Source organism: Anthonomus grandis, chromosome 14 (genome assembly GCF_022605725.1).
Source record: "Anthonomus grandis grandis chromosome 14, icAntGran1.3, whole genome shotgun sequence".
NCBI lineage: Eukaryota > Metazoa > Arthropoda > Insecta > Coleoptera > Curculionidae > Anthonomus > Anthonomus grandis.
This window is the reverse complement of record NC_065559.1, coordinates 5,967,628-5,987,203: the sequence shown is the minus strand read 5'-3', so window position 1 is coordinate 5,987,203 and position 19,576 is coordinate 5,967,628. Positions and strand designations below refer to the sequence as shown.

Sequence of the window (19,576 nt, the reverse complement as noted above, 5' to 3'; positions counted from 1 at the left end):
TAATCGTACGTAGTACATTACGTCCGTGCCTTGCTTCAATTACAACGTGATCCATTTGGTTCCTGGTTACACCTCTTATTATCATTAGATACTTCCATCTGTATCCTGTCTGTAGTGCCTCTTTTTCTCCAATTTTATCATTTAAATATCCCAGGATGAGTGTCATGTCTTGTTTGGGAAGTACAAAACTTGTTCCGAAAGCGTGGGCGTTTTCGCCATTGCCACAATAGAAAAGTACTGAATTGCCAACGTCAGCCTGACCAATCCAAGGCCTCCGCAGAGCGGTGACATCCATAATCATTCTTTCCATTACTTTAATCGCTTTTATTGCTGCACCTGGTTGATATAAGCTGAGCACGTTCCATGTTCCAATATGCATGTGTTCTTTGGGTTATTCGTCTTTGTGTATCTATCTTAATCCGAGGTTTCTATTGCTTCTTCATAACCTATACTTTTTCCACGTAGCCAGCCCACCTCGCTTCTTCTGCTTTTAGCCCCATGCTCAACTCATCATCTCACAGCTTCTCTTTTCCCAAACTGGCGTCTACGGCAGAGTTTTGAGACGTTTTAAAACGTTTTATCTGAACCTTACTCTACTCGTACTTACACCGAATGGCATAGTAACAAGGAATTTTTGAGCAGAACTAGTGAGAAATCTCATCCAACAAGGCATCTCTGTATAAGGTACTCACAGAAGTCATTAAAGACTCGAATGGTCTGATGCGGAACGCCTTTAGGACAACCAAATACTGGATGAGTTCACCACCGAGATGTGCAAGTGAAATTCTATGAAATCCAGGATTCTATTTATGAGTATCCGGAGGTGAGACATTCTGGATTTTCCAAGATAAATTTGGTAAAGATAAGGCTGTAGAGGTTGAAAAATCTATCGATGATTTATCCTTTAAGGTCCAAGAAGAAATAAGTAATGATTTACTAAAATTGAAAAACAGCTTTGAAGAAACAGCCAGGCATGCTGCAAAATCTATTAATGACGCAGAATTTGCTTTAAAAGTGAGAGCAACCAACCAGATTTTTTCAGTTAAAGGGGCTTTTGGAGAAGTCACAGACACACAATCCGTAGGTGAGATTTTAAGGTCTCTTGAGAAGAGGAAGCAGTTTTGCAAAAGTCTGTTAAGGAAGTACAGGAAAAGGTTATTGAACGAACTGGGGTAAAAAACTAAAATATACTTTAAGAAGTTTAGAAGGTAACAAGGACCTGAAGGAGGAAACAAAGAAAACTGGTAGTAATACGTTTGGGAAATTAGGAGGGAAGCTGTCACGGAAATCGAAGGAAACAGCAAATGATGAATTTAACCAATTATAAGAGAAAATCCATAAATTATTTGAAGTTGAAAAAGACTCATCTGAAACGGAACCAAAATCAGAAGGTTTTTTTAGCAAGTTAGGTAAATTGAGAAAATCGAAAGATTCAAGAAAATTGCCTGAAGCAGATATCATTTCTAAAATAGAAGAACAAATAAACAGAGACATTGGAGGTGCCATGGCAGAAATACAAACTCAGGGATCTAAGTCCACTGAACCTACAAGGAAAACTTTGAAAGAACCATCTGGAATATCTGTGAAGAAACTGTCTAGTGGAGATCCTACCTTACTGACGATTATTTGAGAGAAGCCGCAACACCGGTTCCTCTTAAATATTTAGAGGTAGGAACATAGGAGAAATTGTAGATTGTAGATTGAGAAGGGAGTCGTTTCGGCTGATCCGCCGCTTAGCACTGCTACCTGTGAGATATTTTGTGCATAACTCTACTTGTCTTAGTTTGTCTCAAAAAGTCTTAGACTTCTGCCGTACAAAGCTATATTTTTGGGAGGTAGTTGTCCCACTTCTTGAGGTGTTGGTTGTACCCCTTCCAGGTACTTGAGCCTCTTGCAGAGTTGGGTCGGGCATTCACAGGGCAGGTGTTCTGCTGTTTCTGTGGCATTGCTGCAGAATCTACATTGGTCGTCCTCTATTATACCTATTGCCTTTAGCTGATATTTCACTGAGCAATGACCGGTTAGGAGTCCGACTGCTGTTCTGATGTCTGATCTGTTCATGTCTAGGAGCTGTTCAGCTCTTTTTCTAGAAGTGGTTATAAACTTTTTTGCCTGTCTTAGTCCTGGTGCTCTTCTCCAGTGCGACAGCAATTGTTCTTTTTCCCACCTGTTTAAGTCTTCGGTGATGTGGGTCTTCATTAAACCACAGTATGGCTCTGGACCATAATATGGTGTTTGAGCCCCTTTTTTTGCAAGGCGATCGGCTTCTTCGTTCCCCTAGGAGAAATTAAACAAAGAACCACGGAATTCTTGGAGGCTGAAGGCCCATCCCATTTAGCCAAATTCCTCGTAGAGTGAGTGACTATGGATCACAAAAAAGATCGACAGAGAAGTAGATGAAGCATATCAGAAGCCAACTTGGATTTATCAAATCTAGCATCAGATATAGAAAAAGAAACTTTTGAAAGTTCTGCGTATGGGTCATCACCTATTTACCAATGGGCCGTCTCCCAAAAGTACCCCTAAAGGAGACCGTTCTGATATTATTGAATGACATTAAATACGATGTAGGGGATATTACCAAATATACTGTGGTCGAAACAGAAGAGACGACCAAGAAAGCTTTGTTTCACATAGAGTCTAAAGATGATGACTCCTTATCCCAAACAAGAGTTACAAAGATCAATGTCCAACGAATCTTTAACAGAAATAGATATGGATAATCTTATATGGGACGAAAAACTTTAGGGGAGACAATATCCAATTTAACCAGCATCGTTCAGATAAAGAAGGACGTAGAAAAAATTAAAGAGCACATCAGAGAGTCTGAAGCCGATGTCATTCTCTTATATTTTGCTCTTATTAGAGCAAAATACTATGACAAGGCATTACACTATGATGAATGATTGTACTGATGGAGGAAAAAAGGTGTCGATAAATGCTTTGGTAATAGGTCAAACTGTTTTAAGTCATCCTTGGAAGATATTTGCTTTTAACTTCAAAGCTTCTTCGGTTGTTAGACTCTTGGTATTCTTGACCCTTAACTTGAAACTGGACTGATGGACTGCTATGCAATATATTTAGAGAAATGCACAAACCGACCGAAAAACCCGAAAGGCGTTAAATCTTATTCGATGAAGATGTGTGGTACGCTCTATGGATCGAAAATATGGATCGTACAGACCTCAATTACGATCGATTAATCGATCTTCAATTACTATTATCCAAGAAACCTTAGAAAGAGAAAGTATGTATTTGCTTCTTGGTAACGTTGCATATCAAATAACATTATTTGATGAGGATACCAGTGACGTAGAGTTTCAAAATATGGCATAACTATAATATATTATTTCGTTTATTTTGTAAATAGGAGTAAACACTGCATGCAAGCAGAGAAATTGCAGTGGCAATAAAAAATGGTTTGTTGTTTGTTGTCAAAACAAACTAGTAGAGAGAAAGTACGAAGGATGTAAATTTACTTCTTGGCAACGTTGCAAAATACTTATTTATTTGCTTCTTGGCAACACTGGATATATTCGTTTGACATGAAGAGTTGCCTTGTCTAGAGTTGCAATGAATACAGCAATATGTTTTTATAAAAAAAACTTGTAAGTAATACAATTAATTTTATACTTATAGATAAACATCAGGATTTATTTACAAGGAGCGAAGATGAAGAAAAAAACAACTTTTCATTCTTTCAAAACACATAAGTACCACCGAGAATGATTTGCTTCTTGGCAACATTGCAATTTGTTCATTCCATTATTGTGATATTTAGTTTGATATAATTACAAGAGGCATACAAGCACTTATATCTATATCAACTTACGTGATAATTTTTCCGGTTACTTTAACGTGTTTAACATAATATAGAGCAGACGTTTTTCAAGCTGAGGTCTATTTATTACCTAAAATAAACGCCAAGGCAGGTACTTGGGATTTATATAAAAAATAATAGTTTGTAATGAATAAAATCACACATTTCTTTAGTATATCGTTAAATATCAAGTTTAAATTTTTCTTTTTTTCTATAATTTAGTAGGTCACAAATGCATAATAACAAACTCATTTTTACATAAAATTCTAATTAATTTTAGATCATACGCCATTAAGGAAAGCATTAAAACCCATTTTTTTGGTGTTTATTAATAGTTTTATTGTTGACAAAGCTACATTTTGTTTTCAACTTAATGCAAAAAAACGCCTACGATTGTGAAATTCCGTAATGTTTTTAATAATTAATTTTTATAATAGATGATTGTAAATTATAATGCGTTGAATGTGACGCGTTTTCTGGCAATGGTAGAAACTAATGAATAAAAAAAGGTAACCGTAGTATGCATACAAATATAAATACAATAAAGTATAAAAGACCTGACATTTCACCAACATTTATTATAATTGATGGTTGTTACTCGTAATTGCAGTTGTAAAGTAAAATAACAAAAACAAGCAAAACGCGCTAGATAATCTAAATTTGTCATTGAAATACTCACGTAAATAGTAAAAGGCATGAAAACAATCAATATATTGACATTTTTTCTGAAACGCACTTCCTCATTTATGTCTGTGAGGAGCTAAATCAATAAACTCCACTTCAAACTCTCTTGCCCTCATACATAAAAGAAAATGTCACGTGTTCATTTCTTGGAATGGAAAGTGAAAGAGTATGTTCTCATGGAAAATTAAATTACAAGTCGGATTCAGTATAAATAGAGAAACCAGTCATGGAGTTACAGAATGTAACTGTTCTATTGTCATCTAACAAAACAAAATCTAAGTCGACAACGCAGAGTAATTATAGAGATAGAAAAATCATTTACCAGTAGAAAACGTAAATAGGATTAAACAGGAAGTAACGTCAAACGAACCCATGACGCACAATAACCATATGAACAGGATCTTACTGGATACTTGTATTGGAAAGCCTCTCCTTTAGTAAAAAATAAAGTCCCGGAATATTTATATTACCCTGGACGATCATCAAATAGTATAGCTTCTTCTAGACTTCTGAATGCAGAGTTATTTAACAAAAGCGATTTAGAAGCTTCTCATTCAACCACCCTTTTAAATCGGCCTTGTCCATCTATTCTATTTTCAATTTCCGGATCACTACACTTTATGGTCTATTGCACACATCTCCATATAAATAGATCCCTTAGAGGCTCTAGAAGCCATTCTATTTTCAACTATTGTGCTGTCAACAACTCCAATATGATGTACCAACTGCTTCCCTTCATAAGTGCTTGTACTGTTGTGCTGCCCACGCTTCCCGTTGAGGTTTGGTGTTTGATTTTGAGACAATTGGATCAGAAGTCTCTACTATCAGCGGTAAGAAGCTCAGATTTTTTTAAGTCAATTGCTCACGAGGATCCTCTTTTACGGAATAGCGTGAACCAGGAGATTAAAATGGAACGAGAGGAAATTCTTTCTAATCTAACAAAACCTGGCAAGAGTGTCGCCGTGACTAGAGAAGAACATGCCCAATTATTTGGAACCAATGGTCGAAAGAAGGTCTCAGTTCGTAAAAGCCCACAGCTATTACAAGTTGCTCTCAAGGAAAAGACAATATCAGGATCAACAGGAAAAGTGATGAAAACTAGTAGTAAGTCACATAGATTTAAGCCTTATAGAATTTAAATATTATAATAAAATTTTAAAATATTTAAATGTGTTTCCTTAATTAAAACCTACTCTTAGCTTAACATAAAGACTTTCTGTTATAGAAGTGAGTCTTTAAACCTGTAACTTTCTATTCCTCTTTAGACATAGTTTTAGTTTTCTAAATAAATTAATTAAATAAATTAAACGCGACTAAAGTTAAAATTTAGTGAAAAAACTAAAGCAAGTAGGCAACAGTATTTGCAAGAAACAAAATAAGAGATATAGTCAACTTGATATATGGAATGAATGTAGGCTTCATGAATGGGGGCTTCTTAATGATGAAAGATCTGGATGTGAGGTGACTGATGCTACATAAGAACCCCCAATTATTAAAGACGAAGCAGAACAAGGGATAAAACTCGCGAAAAATGGGAAAGCAACTGGGCCACATCAAGTGAGCACTCATTTTAAAACTGTTAGGCGGTGAAGAAATAACAACCTTATGTCACCTACTAGATCGAAATAATACCGACGGATTGGTATATATGTCCTGATCCTGAAAAAGGATAAAACAACCAAATGTAAACACCATATCTTAAAGATAATAAACTCAAGAAAAGAATGGGATAGTAAGTTCGGTTTTTGGAGTGCCCTAAGAACTACAGAGCCGTTGTTTGTTGTTCCAAAGATGTCGTGATGCTGCTAATCATGGTGGAATCGTTTCTTCAATCGATTTCGAAAAGGTTTTTGTTAAAGTATGCTAGGACAAGATGCTATAAATTCTAAAAGAACTTGCGAATGAAGAAGGTATGCTGCTATATGTCTTAAGACACCCGCAGAAATATAAGATCTTGTATGTTATAATAGAGGGAAAAATCCCTCTGACTATGAAAGACCTATCTGTAATTAAATAATCTGTGCCTACAAATGAATACAATTTGCGATCTAGCAAGAACATTTACCACTTGAGCCGGTAATCCAGTAGTGAGACTTGATTCAGTAATCTAAAATATAAAGTAGTAACAAGGAACTGATTTAAGTCCATAACATTTCTGTATCTAGTTTTCTATTCGCATGAATCTATTAATCATTTCACAACGTGGTGAGAACAAGTACCTATTGACTATAAGTTAAACAGTGTCAACGTGAAGATGCAAACCATAATACAGCTTGACAGTAAAGGCCGATTCTAAGTTTGGTTTCTGTCGAAATAATGACAAGGAAATTTAGGCAAAAGTTTCACAGAAATATGTCAATGAAGAAATTGTGCAGAATTAGGTATTTGGTTAAAATCTAAACTCTTTAGTAGATGATCTTTATGTAAAGCTCTACATTCGAAACACTCAACTCTCTCATCAATTGGACAGCGGGGCTGTCTCACTGGCCAGTTGATGTACATCAAGCAATAACAGCTCCTTAGTTCTAAATAAAGAGAAGACAGGCAAACTGAACTATACCTCTTTATCTATAAACCTATAAACCTGAATTGATGAATCTATGAACTATATCTAATTATCATCTTGATACTTCGTCAACTCTCTTGCCACATCAAACCTATCTCTCAGCTCTTGCTCTATCATGAGTAAAGCAGCAATAGAATTCTCACAGTAGGGTGTATACATAAACTAGAAACGAAGACACAAAAATAACTTTGTAAACGCATAACATCTTAAACTATTCGGCTCAAGATTCACAAGGCTATTTAAGAATTAGTAAGTGCATTTAGTTACAACTTAAACTATTGAATTCAATATTGCGCTATTTTTTCCTCCAAGATTAGATGCTCGTGTTTCTGATCTCTTTAATATATTTTCTCCTTTTTGGTTTCTTGGTCACTTTGCCCTGAAGAAGCAAAAAGCAGAAACGCGTATGGGCAATAGTGGCTCCCTTACTTTCTGTTCTTTTTCATCTACTTGTCCTTTAGTAAAAAACAAATTGCTGGAATATTCATATCAGCCTAGACCATCATCAAAATGAAGCAGATGACAAGAAGCTATTACCCTTAAATCTCAATCCTTGTGAATTAAAAGAAGAATCATGGCTATGCAACTCTCTAATCCAGATCTATTGAACCAAAGTTATTTGGTTCAATAGATAAGAGAATAGGTTATTTGGTTCTCAGTCAATCACCCTTTCATATTCATCTTGCCCATCTCTAACTATCCTATTTTCTATTTGTTTTCTTTCCGGATCACTACACTTTATGGTCTATTGCACACATCTCCATATAAATAGATCCCTTAGAGGCTCCGGAAGCCATTCTATTTTCAACTATTTTGCTGTCAACAACTCCAATATGATGTACCAACTGCTTCCCTTCATAAGTGCTTGTACTGTTGTGCTGCCCACGCTTCCCGTTGAGGTTTGGTGTTTTATTTTAAGACAATTGGATCAGAAGTCTCTACTATCAGCGGTAAGAAGCTCAGATTTTTTTAAGTCAATTGCTCACGAGGATCCTCTTTTACGGAATAGCGTGAACCAGGGGATTAAAATGGAACGAGAGGAAATTCTTTCTAATCTAACAAAACCTGGCAAGAGTGTCGCCGTGACTAGAGAAGAACATGCCCAATTATTTGGAACCAATGGGCGAAAGAAGGTCTCAGTTCGTAAAAGCCCACAGCTATTCCAAGTTGCTCTCAAGGAAAAGACAATATCAGGATCAACAGGAAAAGTGATGAAAACTAGTAGTAAGTCACATAGATTTAAGCCTTATAGAATTTAAATATTATAATAAAATATTTAAATGTGTTTCTGTAATTAAATCTATTCCTAGTTAAATACTAAAGAATTTTTATGGAAGAAGGTCTTAAAATCGTGCAATTTCCTACTTTAATTTTGGCAATATCGGCACTGGTAAGAAAGACCTTGTTCGTATATCAGAATCACCAATTACGAGAAACTGTTAAGCGGTGAAGGATTAAAAGAGTGTAAGACCAATAAATGTAAACACTATCGAACAATTAGTACAATGAACCTCGCCCTAAAGAAATTTTTAGAAGAGTTCGTTTTTCGGAGCAGCCTAGGAACTAGAGAGGCGTTGTTTGCTATTCATGTGCTGATCTAAAGATGTGAAGTTAATAGTGTGTTCCTTTATTCAATTGATTTCAAAAAGGCTTTTGATAGAGTAGCCCGTTACAAGTTGTTAATAATAAATTTAAAGAACAGGAAGAGTTGACTAATATATTCGTATAACTGGGTCAGAGTGTGACCTTCATTCAGAGGAAATATTCAGTTAGTCTCTACTGATGCCACTGAAGGAAGTGATATTAACGGGATCAACTCAAATTATATCAAATACTCTAATGCTACACTTATTGTTGGTGATAACGAAGATCTACAAAATCTAATGCATAGATAACCGATGCTTGTACACAATTTAGCTTAAGACTCAATACCAACAAAACAAAATATATGATTATCAGCAAATAATTTATAGGTATTATAATATCACGGTTAAAAGCACAAAGCTGGAGAGAGTTCATATAGGTTAGTGTATCTCAGAAGGAACATCAATGATTAGTGGGACCCAATTGTGGAGATCAAAAGGAGAATAGAAAAAGCTCGAGTCACTTTGTGAAGATGAAAAGAGAGATGTTAACTAGTAACGATTTGACACTGAAGTTGCGAATGAAGACGGTACGCTGTTATGTCTTTCTAGTTCTAATATACGGCATGGAAGCATGGACACTCAACGAGATAATGCTTAAACGTCTAGAATCATTCGAAAGGTGGGTGTTCGGGTGATTACTAAAAATCAGTTAGGAATACAGAATTAGTAACAACACAGTTCTCAATCGCATGGCCAACAATTAGAACATTTTAGTCATATCATAAGACACACAAAAAATGAGATGATAAATGAGATCTTGCATGTTATTATAGAGGGACAAATCCTAGGCAAGAGTAGTCCAGGAAGAAGGAGAACATCATGGTTAAAGAATTTGGGACAATGGTACGGGAAATCTACGGTTCAAATTTGCTGACCGGAATATTCATATCAGCCTAGACCATCATCAAAGAATCATGGGTATGGAACTTTCTAATCCAGATTTATTGAACCTAAGTGATTTGGCACCTGTACAACCAGTGGCGTTGGTTGGGACATTTCACTTTCTGCGTGTACATCTTTCATTTCTCCGTCGTTTTTCGTAAAGACTACGCATTAATGCATTAATAGAGGCTCATGAATTGAGTTTACTGGATGTGGTAAGAAACAAACAAACTTTCTGAAATTTTATGAGTTATATTGCGTTTTTTAGATATTTGTGCTTATAGATGATATGGCTAAATCATGGGGTCTGGCCATACTCGTCACCTTTTTTATAAAACAGCCTGGAATCGCTTTGAAGAATTTACTTTTGTCCTCCCTAAGACCACCACGATTAGAAGCCACGGAAGATAAATCCGTTGCTAATGGCGATAAAAAATCAAATTGACAACTTTTTTTAACATTTTTTTGTGAGAATAATAGTTTTATCCTAATGTACGCAGATATTAAATAATCCGTAATACACTTTTTTAAATTGTTTTTTCTGTGCTAAGGACTATGTTCTATTTCTACCTAATTACCAACTAGGTACTTCGTCCACTCTCTTTTCATAAAACCAGTTTCCCAGTTGGAGTCACTGTAGATGCTCATCTTTGTGATCTCTTTAATATCTTTTCTCCTTTTTGGTTTCTTGGTTACTTTCTGCTAAAATAGCATATACGGGCTAGTGGCATCCTTACTTTTCGTAATTCTTCACTTACTAGTATTGGAAAGCTTCTCCTTTAGTAAAAAAGAAAGTCCCGGATTATTTATATCAGCTTTGACAATCATCAAAGTAAAGCTTCTTCTTTTCTGCTTTACTTTGATGATCTTGTGAACTAAAAGAAGAATAATCATGTTTATGGGACTTCTGAATGCAGAGTTATTTAAAAAAAGCGATTTAGAAGCTTCTCATTCAACCACCCTTTTAAATCGGCCTTGTCCATCTATTCTATTTTCAATTTCCGGATCACTACACTTTATGGTCTATTGCACACATCTCCATATAAATAGATCCCTTAGAGGCTCCGGAAGCCATTCTATTTTCAACCATTGTGCTGTCAACAAGTCCAATATGATGTACCAACTGCTTCCCTTTATAAGTGCTTGTACTGTTGTGCTGCCCACGCTTCCCGTTGAGGTTTGGTGTTTGATTTTGAGACAATTGGATCAGAAGTCTCTACTATTAGCGGTAAGAAGCTCAGATTTTTTTAAATCAACTGCTCACGAGGATCCTCTTTTACGGAATAGCGTGAACCAGGGAATTAAAATGGAACGAGAGGAAATTCTTTCTAATCTAACAAAGCCAGGCAAGAGTGTCGCCGTGACTAGAGAAGAACATGCCCAATTATTTGGAACCAATGGGCGAAAGAAGGTCTCAGTTCGTAAAAGCCCACAGCTATTCCAAGTTGCTCTCAAGGAAAAGACAATATCAGGATCAACAGGAAAAGTGATGAAAACTAGTAGTAAGTCACATAGATTCAAGCCTTATAGAATTTAAATAATATAATAAAATTTTAAAATATTTAAATGTGTTTCCTTAATTAAAACCCACTCCTAGCTTAACATGAAGACTTTCTCTTATAGAAGTAAGTCTTTGAACCTGCAATTTTCTATTCAACTTTAGACATAGTTCCAAAGATGTGATGCTAATCATGGTGGAATCGATTTCGAAAATGTTTCTGGTAAAGTATGCCAGGACAAAATGCTATAAATTCTAAAAACAACTTGCGAATAAAGATGGTATGCTGCTTTATGTCTTTTCAGCTCTGTTGTAAGGCAAATGCGACAAAAAACGACGCAAATTAGAATAATTTGGTCATACCATAAAACACCCGTAGAAATATAAGATCTTGTATCTTATAATAGAGGGAAAAATCATAGGCAGGCGTGGTCCAGGAAAAAGAACATCCTTGTTAAAGAATTTGAGGCAATGATATAGATCTACAGTCTAACTTTTCCGAGCAGGTGTCAATAAAACAATAGTTGTCAACATGATGTGATAGGCAATGATCGTTAAACGGTCAGGGTACTAGAAGAAAAAGGAGTATATAGGAGAAACTTGTAGAAGAATATTTAACAGATCTTAAATCAACGTTAAGTTAACCTCAAGAAAATCACAAAAACATTCAGTGGAATTTAAATTTTTAGAATCAAGTTTTCTCTTTTTGGCGTAATACTTTTACGATTTTAGTTTGTTCGCAATGATTTTTTTTGGATTTTCATCGGATATTAGTATTTAGTTTGGTGCAAAAGTAATTTCACCACTCTGCTTGTCTATTCACTGTTCTTGAATGCTTTCAAGTTCATTAATTCTCGCATTTCCTCATTAGCTGTCCTTTTTCTAGCTCTAGTCAGTTTTCTTTGTGAATATTCTGCCTTAGCCTCAGTGATCTCTTGATATTATCACTAAACAGTTGGAAATTAACATTCTATTGACCTATCTGCAATTGAATAATCTGTGCCTACAATTGAATATAATTTGCGATCTAGCAAGAACATTTACCTCTTGAGACGGTAATCCAGCAGTGAGACTTAAAAGATTCGGTAATCTGAAATATAAAGTAGTAACAAGGAGCTGATTTAAGTCCATAACATTTCTGTATCTAGTTTTCTATTCGCATGAATCTATTAATCATTTCACAACGTGGTGAGAACAAGTACCTATTGACTATAAGTTAAACAGTGTCAACGTGAAGATGCAAACCATAATACAGCTTGACAGTAAAGGCCGATTCTAAGTTTGGTTTCTGTCGAAATAATGACAAGGAAATTTAGGCAAAAATTTCACAGAAATATGTCAATGAAGAAATTGTGCAGAATTAGGTATTTGGTTAAAATCTAAACTCTTTAGTAGATGATCTTTATGTAAAGCTCTACATTCGAAACACTCAACTCTCTCATCAATTGGACAGCGGGGCTGTCTCACTGACCAGTTGATGTACATGAAGCAATAACAGCTCCTTAGTTCTAAATAAAGAGAAGACAGGCAAACTGAACTATACCTCTTTATCTATAAACCTATAAACCTGAATTGATGAATCTATGAACTATATCTAATTATCAACTTGATACTTCGTCAACTCTCTTGCCACATCAAACCTATCTCTCAGCTCTTGCTCTATCATGAGTAAAGCAGCAATAGAATTCTCACAGTAGGGTGTATACATAAACTAGAAACGAAGACACAAAAATAACTTTGTAAACGCATAACATCTTAAACTATTCGGCTCAAGATTCACGAGGCTATTTAAGAATTAGTAAGTGCATTTAGTTACAACTTAAACTATTGAATTCAATATTGCGCTATTTTTTCCTCCAAGATTAGATGCTCGTGTTTCTGATCTCTTTAATATATTTTCTCCTTTTTGGTTTCTTGGTCACTTTGCCCTGAAGAAGCAAAAAGCAGAAACACGTATGGGCAATAGTGGCACCCTTACTTTCTGTTCTTTTTCATCTACTTGTCCTTTAGTAAAAAACAAATTGCTGGAATATTCATATCAGCCTAGACCATCATCAAAATGAAGCAGATGACAAGAAGCTATTACCCTTAAATCTCAATCCTTGTGAATTAAAAGAAGAATCATGGCTATGCAACTCTCTAATCCAGATCTATTGAACCATATTGATAAGAGAATAGGTTATTTGGTTCTCAGTCAATCACCCTTTCATATTCATCTTGCCCATCTCTAACTATCCTATTTTCTATTTATTTTCTTTCCGGATCACTACACTTTATGGTCTATTGCACACATCTCCATATAAATAGATCCCTTAGAGGCTCCGGAAGCCATTCTATTTTCAACTATTGTGCTGTCAACAACTCCAATATGATGTACCAACTGCTTCCCTTCATAAGTGCTTGTACTGTTGTGCTGCCCACGCTTCCCGTTGAGGTTTGGTGTTTGATTTTAAGACAATTGGATCAGAAGTCTCTACTATCAGCGGTAAGAAGCTCAAATTTTTTTAAGTCAATTGCTCACGAGGATCCTCTTTTACGGAATAGCGTGAACCAGGGGATTAAAATGGAACGAGAGGAAATTCTTTCTAATCTAACAAAACCTGGCAAGAGTGTCGCCGTGACTAGAGAAGAACATGCCCAATTATTTGGAACCAATGGGCGAAAGAAGGTCTCAGTTCGTAAAAGCCCACAGCTATTCCAAGTTGCTCTCAAGGAAAAGACAATATCAGGATCAACAGGAAAAGTGATGAAAACTAGTAGTAAGTCACATAGATTTAAGCCTTATAGAATTTAAATTATATAATAACATTTTAAATTATCTGGATGGCTTTTCATAACTAAAACCTACCTTTTTTTATTTAGAAGTAATTGCAATTTCCTAATCCGATTTTAGCATTATCTGCTACTAGTATTTGAGAAAAGTAGTTTTCCCTAAAAGATAACTTAAAAAAAAATAACAAGAAGCATGGAAAATAATATTTTAATGTAGCTATCATATTTCTCTTAAACAAAATAAATAACCATACCAATCAAGATGACAAATAATTCATCTAAAATCACATTACCAGTCACCTCAGATATTTATTTACACTTACAGATTCTATAGACACAGTAATAAAACAAAATAACAGCATATTTTTTTTACAACACCCAAAAGTAGAGGAAAAACACAAACACAACCAGTCCTCCAATTGCTGCCTTAACATACATAGATTTTGTGTTTAGATAAGTGGCGTCTTTTTTGTATTTTTGAGTAAGCAGCGATAGATTTTGGGTTTTCGTATCCAATTCTGAAATAAAGAAATCAATTCAGTTTCACTTATTGACATATTACTACCAAACTAATTTTATACACCAATTTGAAATGTGGTCATTATTTTTGCAGAGAGCAATAGAATACTAAATTCAGCACAATATGGTTTCTTAAAACTTGGATCTACAAATGATGCTATTTTTAATTTTTAAAAGGAGAGAAGAGGTATTTAAGCATTAATGAATAGAGATTTTAGTGTGTTTTGTAATTTGGCAAAAGCTTTTGATTGTTTGTATCAAAGATCTATGGAATTAGGGTTCTATGCTTCAGCTGGCTTGAGTCCTACTTAGGCAATAGAATTTAATCAGTTCAAGTCTGATCAGAGGGTCATACATTGTGGAAAATCCCAGGGCTTAGTGTTGGATCCAGTTTTCTTATTACTGTACATTAATGATATTGCAAGTTTGAATCTTTTTGGTAGATTTGCATTGTTCTCTGATCATACCAAATTTTGTGTAAATGCAAGGATTTAAACAGAATTGTGCGATTCAAACAAGTTATCCTTATATGTTTCAAACTGATATTATGACCTTTAAAAATAGTCAATGTTCACTTTCCTTAAATGAACATTTAGGTGCATGGCTCCATTATTTTCAAAGGATTAAGGCTTTTCAATCATTTGCCAGTTAGCTTAAGAAGGATTTCTGATAAAAATATGTTTAGGCAGGCAAGTAAAGAATGTGCTACTAACAAGAGCTTATTATGCCGTTCGGGAGTTTTTCAATGAGCAGTTTTAACTTTGTTTGTTTTTAGAGTTTCATTTTCAATGGTCAAGTTTAGTGTTACTGTATTGTACTCTTGTTACATTTTTCTTCAGCTTTGTCATCAAGTTACTCTACTTTGGACAGTAAAGCATATTTTATAAATTGGTTAGTTTTTTTAAATTATGTTGTTTTAAAGGTGCCACAATTGTTGTAATAGCATAATTGTTCTTTACGAGATAAAAATTATTTAACAATGCCACAACATAGACCTTTTTTTTTAAGTTTTAGTTATAATTAGGTTAACTTATACAATAATTTACCTCTTCAATTTAAGGTATGCAATACTGGTTATTTAAGGTCTAAGTACAAGAGGTATTTATTAGATGTGCAGTAGATTTTTAGGACTTTATATTGTATGTATATAGTGACAGATATAGTGTGACAGATATACTTTAGTGACAGATATATTGTATGTATATATATGTACTGCATTGTTATATTGTTACGGTTGGTTAAAACTGTTTTATCCTCAGTGTCATCTCTTAAAAGCATTCTATTGAACTTTTTCTGTTAACATTTAAAGATGGTGAACTTAATATGTGGAAAATTAGTTGAGTGGCCAGGAGGCTAAACTTCACCAGTTGCGCTATTCTTGTGCATGTGATGTGAGTGTACATTTTCATGTTTTTGCATTGTATGTATAAAGAAATAGTTGAATAAAGGCATTATTTATTTATATTAAAAATTATTATAAATATATAAAACTTATTAGATCTTTTATATAATATCCGCCAAACTCTAATTATAAATTCACAATTGCTGTTCGGGATTACAAAACTGCAATTTTTTATCATTTAAATGTTTTCTTATAGTTCTGTATAACTAAATGTTCACTAAAAAAATATTAAAATTATAAAATTAGTAAAATTAATAACAACTTTATGTCTAAAATTAATGGACTAATGAAAAACTAACAGGAATGCAACTGTTGCTTCTTATAATTTCTTACCGTTATAACTTACCTGAAAGAACTGTGCCCCTTTGCAAAACATCATCAATATTTTGCACCATTATCCTCTGTACATCCTGCAGTTGATTATTAATAACATTTAAATTCCTTCTTGATCTTGAATCACTAAATTGCTTCTTTGCTTTTTGAATGTAAGTATCGAACTCAATGAAGCTATAGGGCCTAGTGACTGTATTCACTTTTCTGCCATATTGCGAGTGAAATTCTTGTGCTATATCCTCCAAATAAGAGTAGGCCAACCTTTTAGAGAAGGTTTTCTCACATAATACCAAATAACACACTTCATACTCTATTAAATAGCTGAAATATTGAAAACATATTGTAAGGAATTTAATGGAAGTAAAATAACTTACTGGAATAAATAGGGACCTGTTTCAATGGTGCATCTGGGCGGGGACTGAGGCCCCAGTTTTCTAAACAACATTTTCGCCTGGTTTTGGTAATCTAAAATGTTTCGCCCAGTCTGGAAAAGGGCGAGTTAAAAAGATAAACAAATGTAGTGTTTTTAATTTTTTTGTTGCAATTTTGTACCTGTTCGTCTTCTTGCATTGTAGCTGCTAACGGAAGTCCGTCCGCTATGCGGGCTATCATTGTCATAAGAGCCATTATTTGTTATTTAATTTTTTAATAAATAATTTCACAAAATTCACCCAAAAACATAAATTTATTGTTTAATTTTTAAATACACGTCATCTTCGTCTTGTTGTCATTTGTTGTGACAACTGACATTTAAAATTTTTTAGGTTAGCAAAGCATTAGAGGTTAGAAATGTAGCAGAGGAGAGGACACTTCGTGTGCGTGAAAAACTGTTGCACGCGGTATTTTGTAGAGGGCGCTAAAACATAAGATTCTTTAATATCACGCAAATAGAAATTTAGAAAATTCAAATTCGAACAACACAAGAGAGGTTACATAAGTCAAGGAGGGTTAATATATGATCCATCTTAAATATTTATACAATTGACATTTCTGAGTAAATATATCCCTTTATTAACTTTATTTAAGAGTGTATTTTCAGTCAATATTCTACCGACGTATAGAGTCAAGTTCCACCCACAAAAACCGCACCAGTTGATCAAGTTCATAATTGCTTTAGAAAATTGGGACACTCTCTTAAGGTAAATAGCATGAAATTTGTTTTTCTTGCATTTATCAAAAGCCGATACGGGCAAAACCACCCTTGTGTCCTACTCTGTGCCTCCATGTTGTGTGATCAGCCCTGGTTTCATTTAAGGGCAGGTCATTTTAATAAATGAGCAATAAGATAGGACCAAGACCGATCCTTGTGGGACTCCAATACTCATAAATATCACTGTTGGCTGATGTAACCCCAGGTCAGCTAACAACGTGCTAGCGGTATTGATGCAATGAGTTTAAATATCAGGGTCAACATAGTCAAAGGCCTTGCTCAGATCGCAGAACAGGGCAGAGGTCTATTTCATGTTATGAAACCTCTCAATTATGGCTGAGGCTATAGTTTGAAAATGCCCAAGGTCGTGTTTCTTTGCTTTCTGAACTGTTATTGGGAGAAAAGTGAATTAGTTTAAAAAAATTGTTTAAACAAAAAAGTAAAGTGAGTCATTAGTGGATTGTGGACTATTGGAAGAGAAGCTGGTGATTTCAGTTGATATATTTACATTTGTACTGATTTTTTGAGAAATAAAAAAAAATTGTTTGCCTGTATTTTAGCTGGCATTATGGCTTATTTGTATACGTTTTTAAATTTTTGTGTATTAGCATTGTTTGCGATCATTACGAATGGCCAAAAGGCATTATCAACCAGACCAAAAAGGACATTTAAGCCTTGTTGGGTAATTGGTTTGCAAGTTTTATAATTATGATTTGACCAATTTGCTTATACAGGTTTAACTCATATGCATTTAATCATTTGACACTTATGATCAGACACATTAATCTCATTCAAAATGATAAGAAAAATATGCACATCCTGACTCACAAAGATATTATCATCTGAACATGTTTCCTGTCATGTAGGTTCAAATATAGTTTGCTTAGGGCTAAAATTTACCATTAAGTTTACTGTATCAGGATTTCCTGTAATACATTTGATGTTAAAATTACCTGAGACTATAAGCCTTGTATTGGGCTTTCACTTTGACAGGCCCTCCTCAACTCTTGACAAGAAGATGTCAAAACCATCAAATGGTGAGCTAAAACATACAGATTTGAACAGGTTATATGAACTGAGCAATATTTAAAAGGTTTCTCAACATTTATAGGAGAATGTATTGTTTCCTTTATTATCCGAATACAGTCCCTCACAAAAATCAAAGTACCACCACCAGAATCTTATGTTCTGGTGGGGGGTAATGCTGCCCAACCTGAATCGTAGGACAAGTGTAGATGATTTCTTCTATTTTTTACCAGTGTTACAGAGTATAATAAAATGTATGTCTCTTCTTCTGTAACATCTGAAGCAAATCCAGAAACAAACAAGAATAACATCCTGGTTACAATTTTTAAGGCTGTTTTTTCTTTATTTGCATCCCTTATAGAAGTATTGAGAGAAATTATTGAATAACTCGTATATTTTTATAATATTTTGATTTAAAATAACTCGTTTTAACGAAAAATACAACTAAACTATGTTGACATTCCACCGTTGCTGTACTGAGACTGTGTAAGTTTTTTTTTTAATGGTAAACACAAGCACAAGAGGAAAGTCCTAAAAGAGATTGGCATATATGATAAAGATCTGAGAATCATCAACAATATTTACTATAACCAAAATCCTAACATAAGAGTACACAACCAGTTGATAGAAGCAATTTCAATAAAGTGTGGTGGAAGGATGTGTTCTATCCCACTGTTGTTTAATGTTTACTCCGAAGATATCTTCAAACAAGCCTTGGAAGCTTACAGACACTGATGGCAAGTATAATGAAATTAGCCAATAGTACGGATTAGACCTAAACAAGGAAACAATATATATGGTCATTAGCAAACGTCCAGTCTTCAATGCACAGCTGGCTATTAACTAAAGCCAATTAAAAAAGTTGAAAGCTACACATATCTTGGCACGAAGGTAAACAGTCAATGTGTTCTTACAGACGCATCCTAAGAATCCCCTGTATCGACCGAGTCATAAATAACGGAGTCATACGCAGAATAGGAAAGGAATGTGATTACCACAATTAAAAAACGTTGGAAAAATTGGAATACCTAGGCCATATTATGAGGAACAAATAACTAAATTCTACAAGGACAAGTGTAGGGTAAGAGGGGATTGGAACGAAAAAGAATCTTTGGGCTTCAAAAGACAATGTACTTGACTGGACTGCTCCGTTAACAAAGTCAGAATTGCCAGGTTAGTCGCCAACAGTTGGAATTAATAGACCCCATAAGAAGAAGAGAGGATCTTGTTTGGTCTGTAGACTTACAAAACCATAGAGAACTTAACGAATCACCTTCG

The 19,576-nt window shown here is 34.6% G+C and overlaps 2 protein-coding genes across 2 annotated transcripts in view; both read right to left on the bottom strand.

Annotated features, from left to right (window-relative positions):
* The window catches only part of LOC126744793 (kynurenine/alpha-aminoadipate aminotransferase, mitochondrial-like), a 411,884-nt gene that overhangs the window by 151,167 nt on the left and 241,141 nt on the right, over positions 1–19,576 (bottom strand). The gene's annotated exons all lie outside the window — the stretch shown is intronic.
* Positions 14,061–16,865, bottom strand: LOC126744805 (vesicle-trafficking protein SEC22b-B). Its single transcript, XM_050452367.1, has 4 exons — positions 16,675–16,865; positions 16,497–16,606; positions 16,136–16,443; positions 14,061–14,386 (listed from the first exon to the last, which is right to left on the bottom strand). Exons 1-4 carry the CDS (start codon positions 16,747–16,749, stop codon positions 14,238–14,240), a joined length of 642 nt encoding a protein of 213 aa, XP_050308324.1. The 5' UTR covers positions 16,750–16,865; the 3' UTR covers positions 14,061–14,237.

Bases quoted from the DNA above. Each gene is read 5' to 3' on its own strand.
- LOC126744805 (XM_050452367.1), bottom strand. From the start codon at position 16,749: ATGGCTCTTATGACAATGATAGCCCGCATAGCGGACGGACTTCCGTTA. The intron at 16,607-16,674 runs GTACAAAATTGC...GCCCTTTTCCAG, and splicing joins CAATGCAAGAAGACGAACAG to ACTGGGCGAAACATTTTAGA. The intron at 16,444-16,496 runs GTAAGTTATTTT...TCAATATTTCAG, and splicing joins ACAGGTCCCTATTTATTCCA to CTATTTAATAGAGTATGAAG.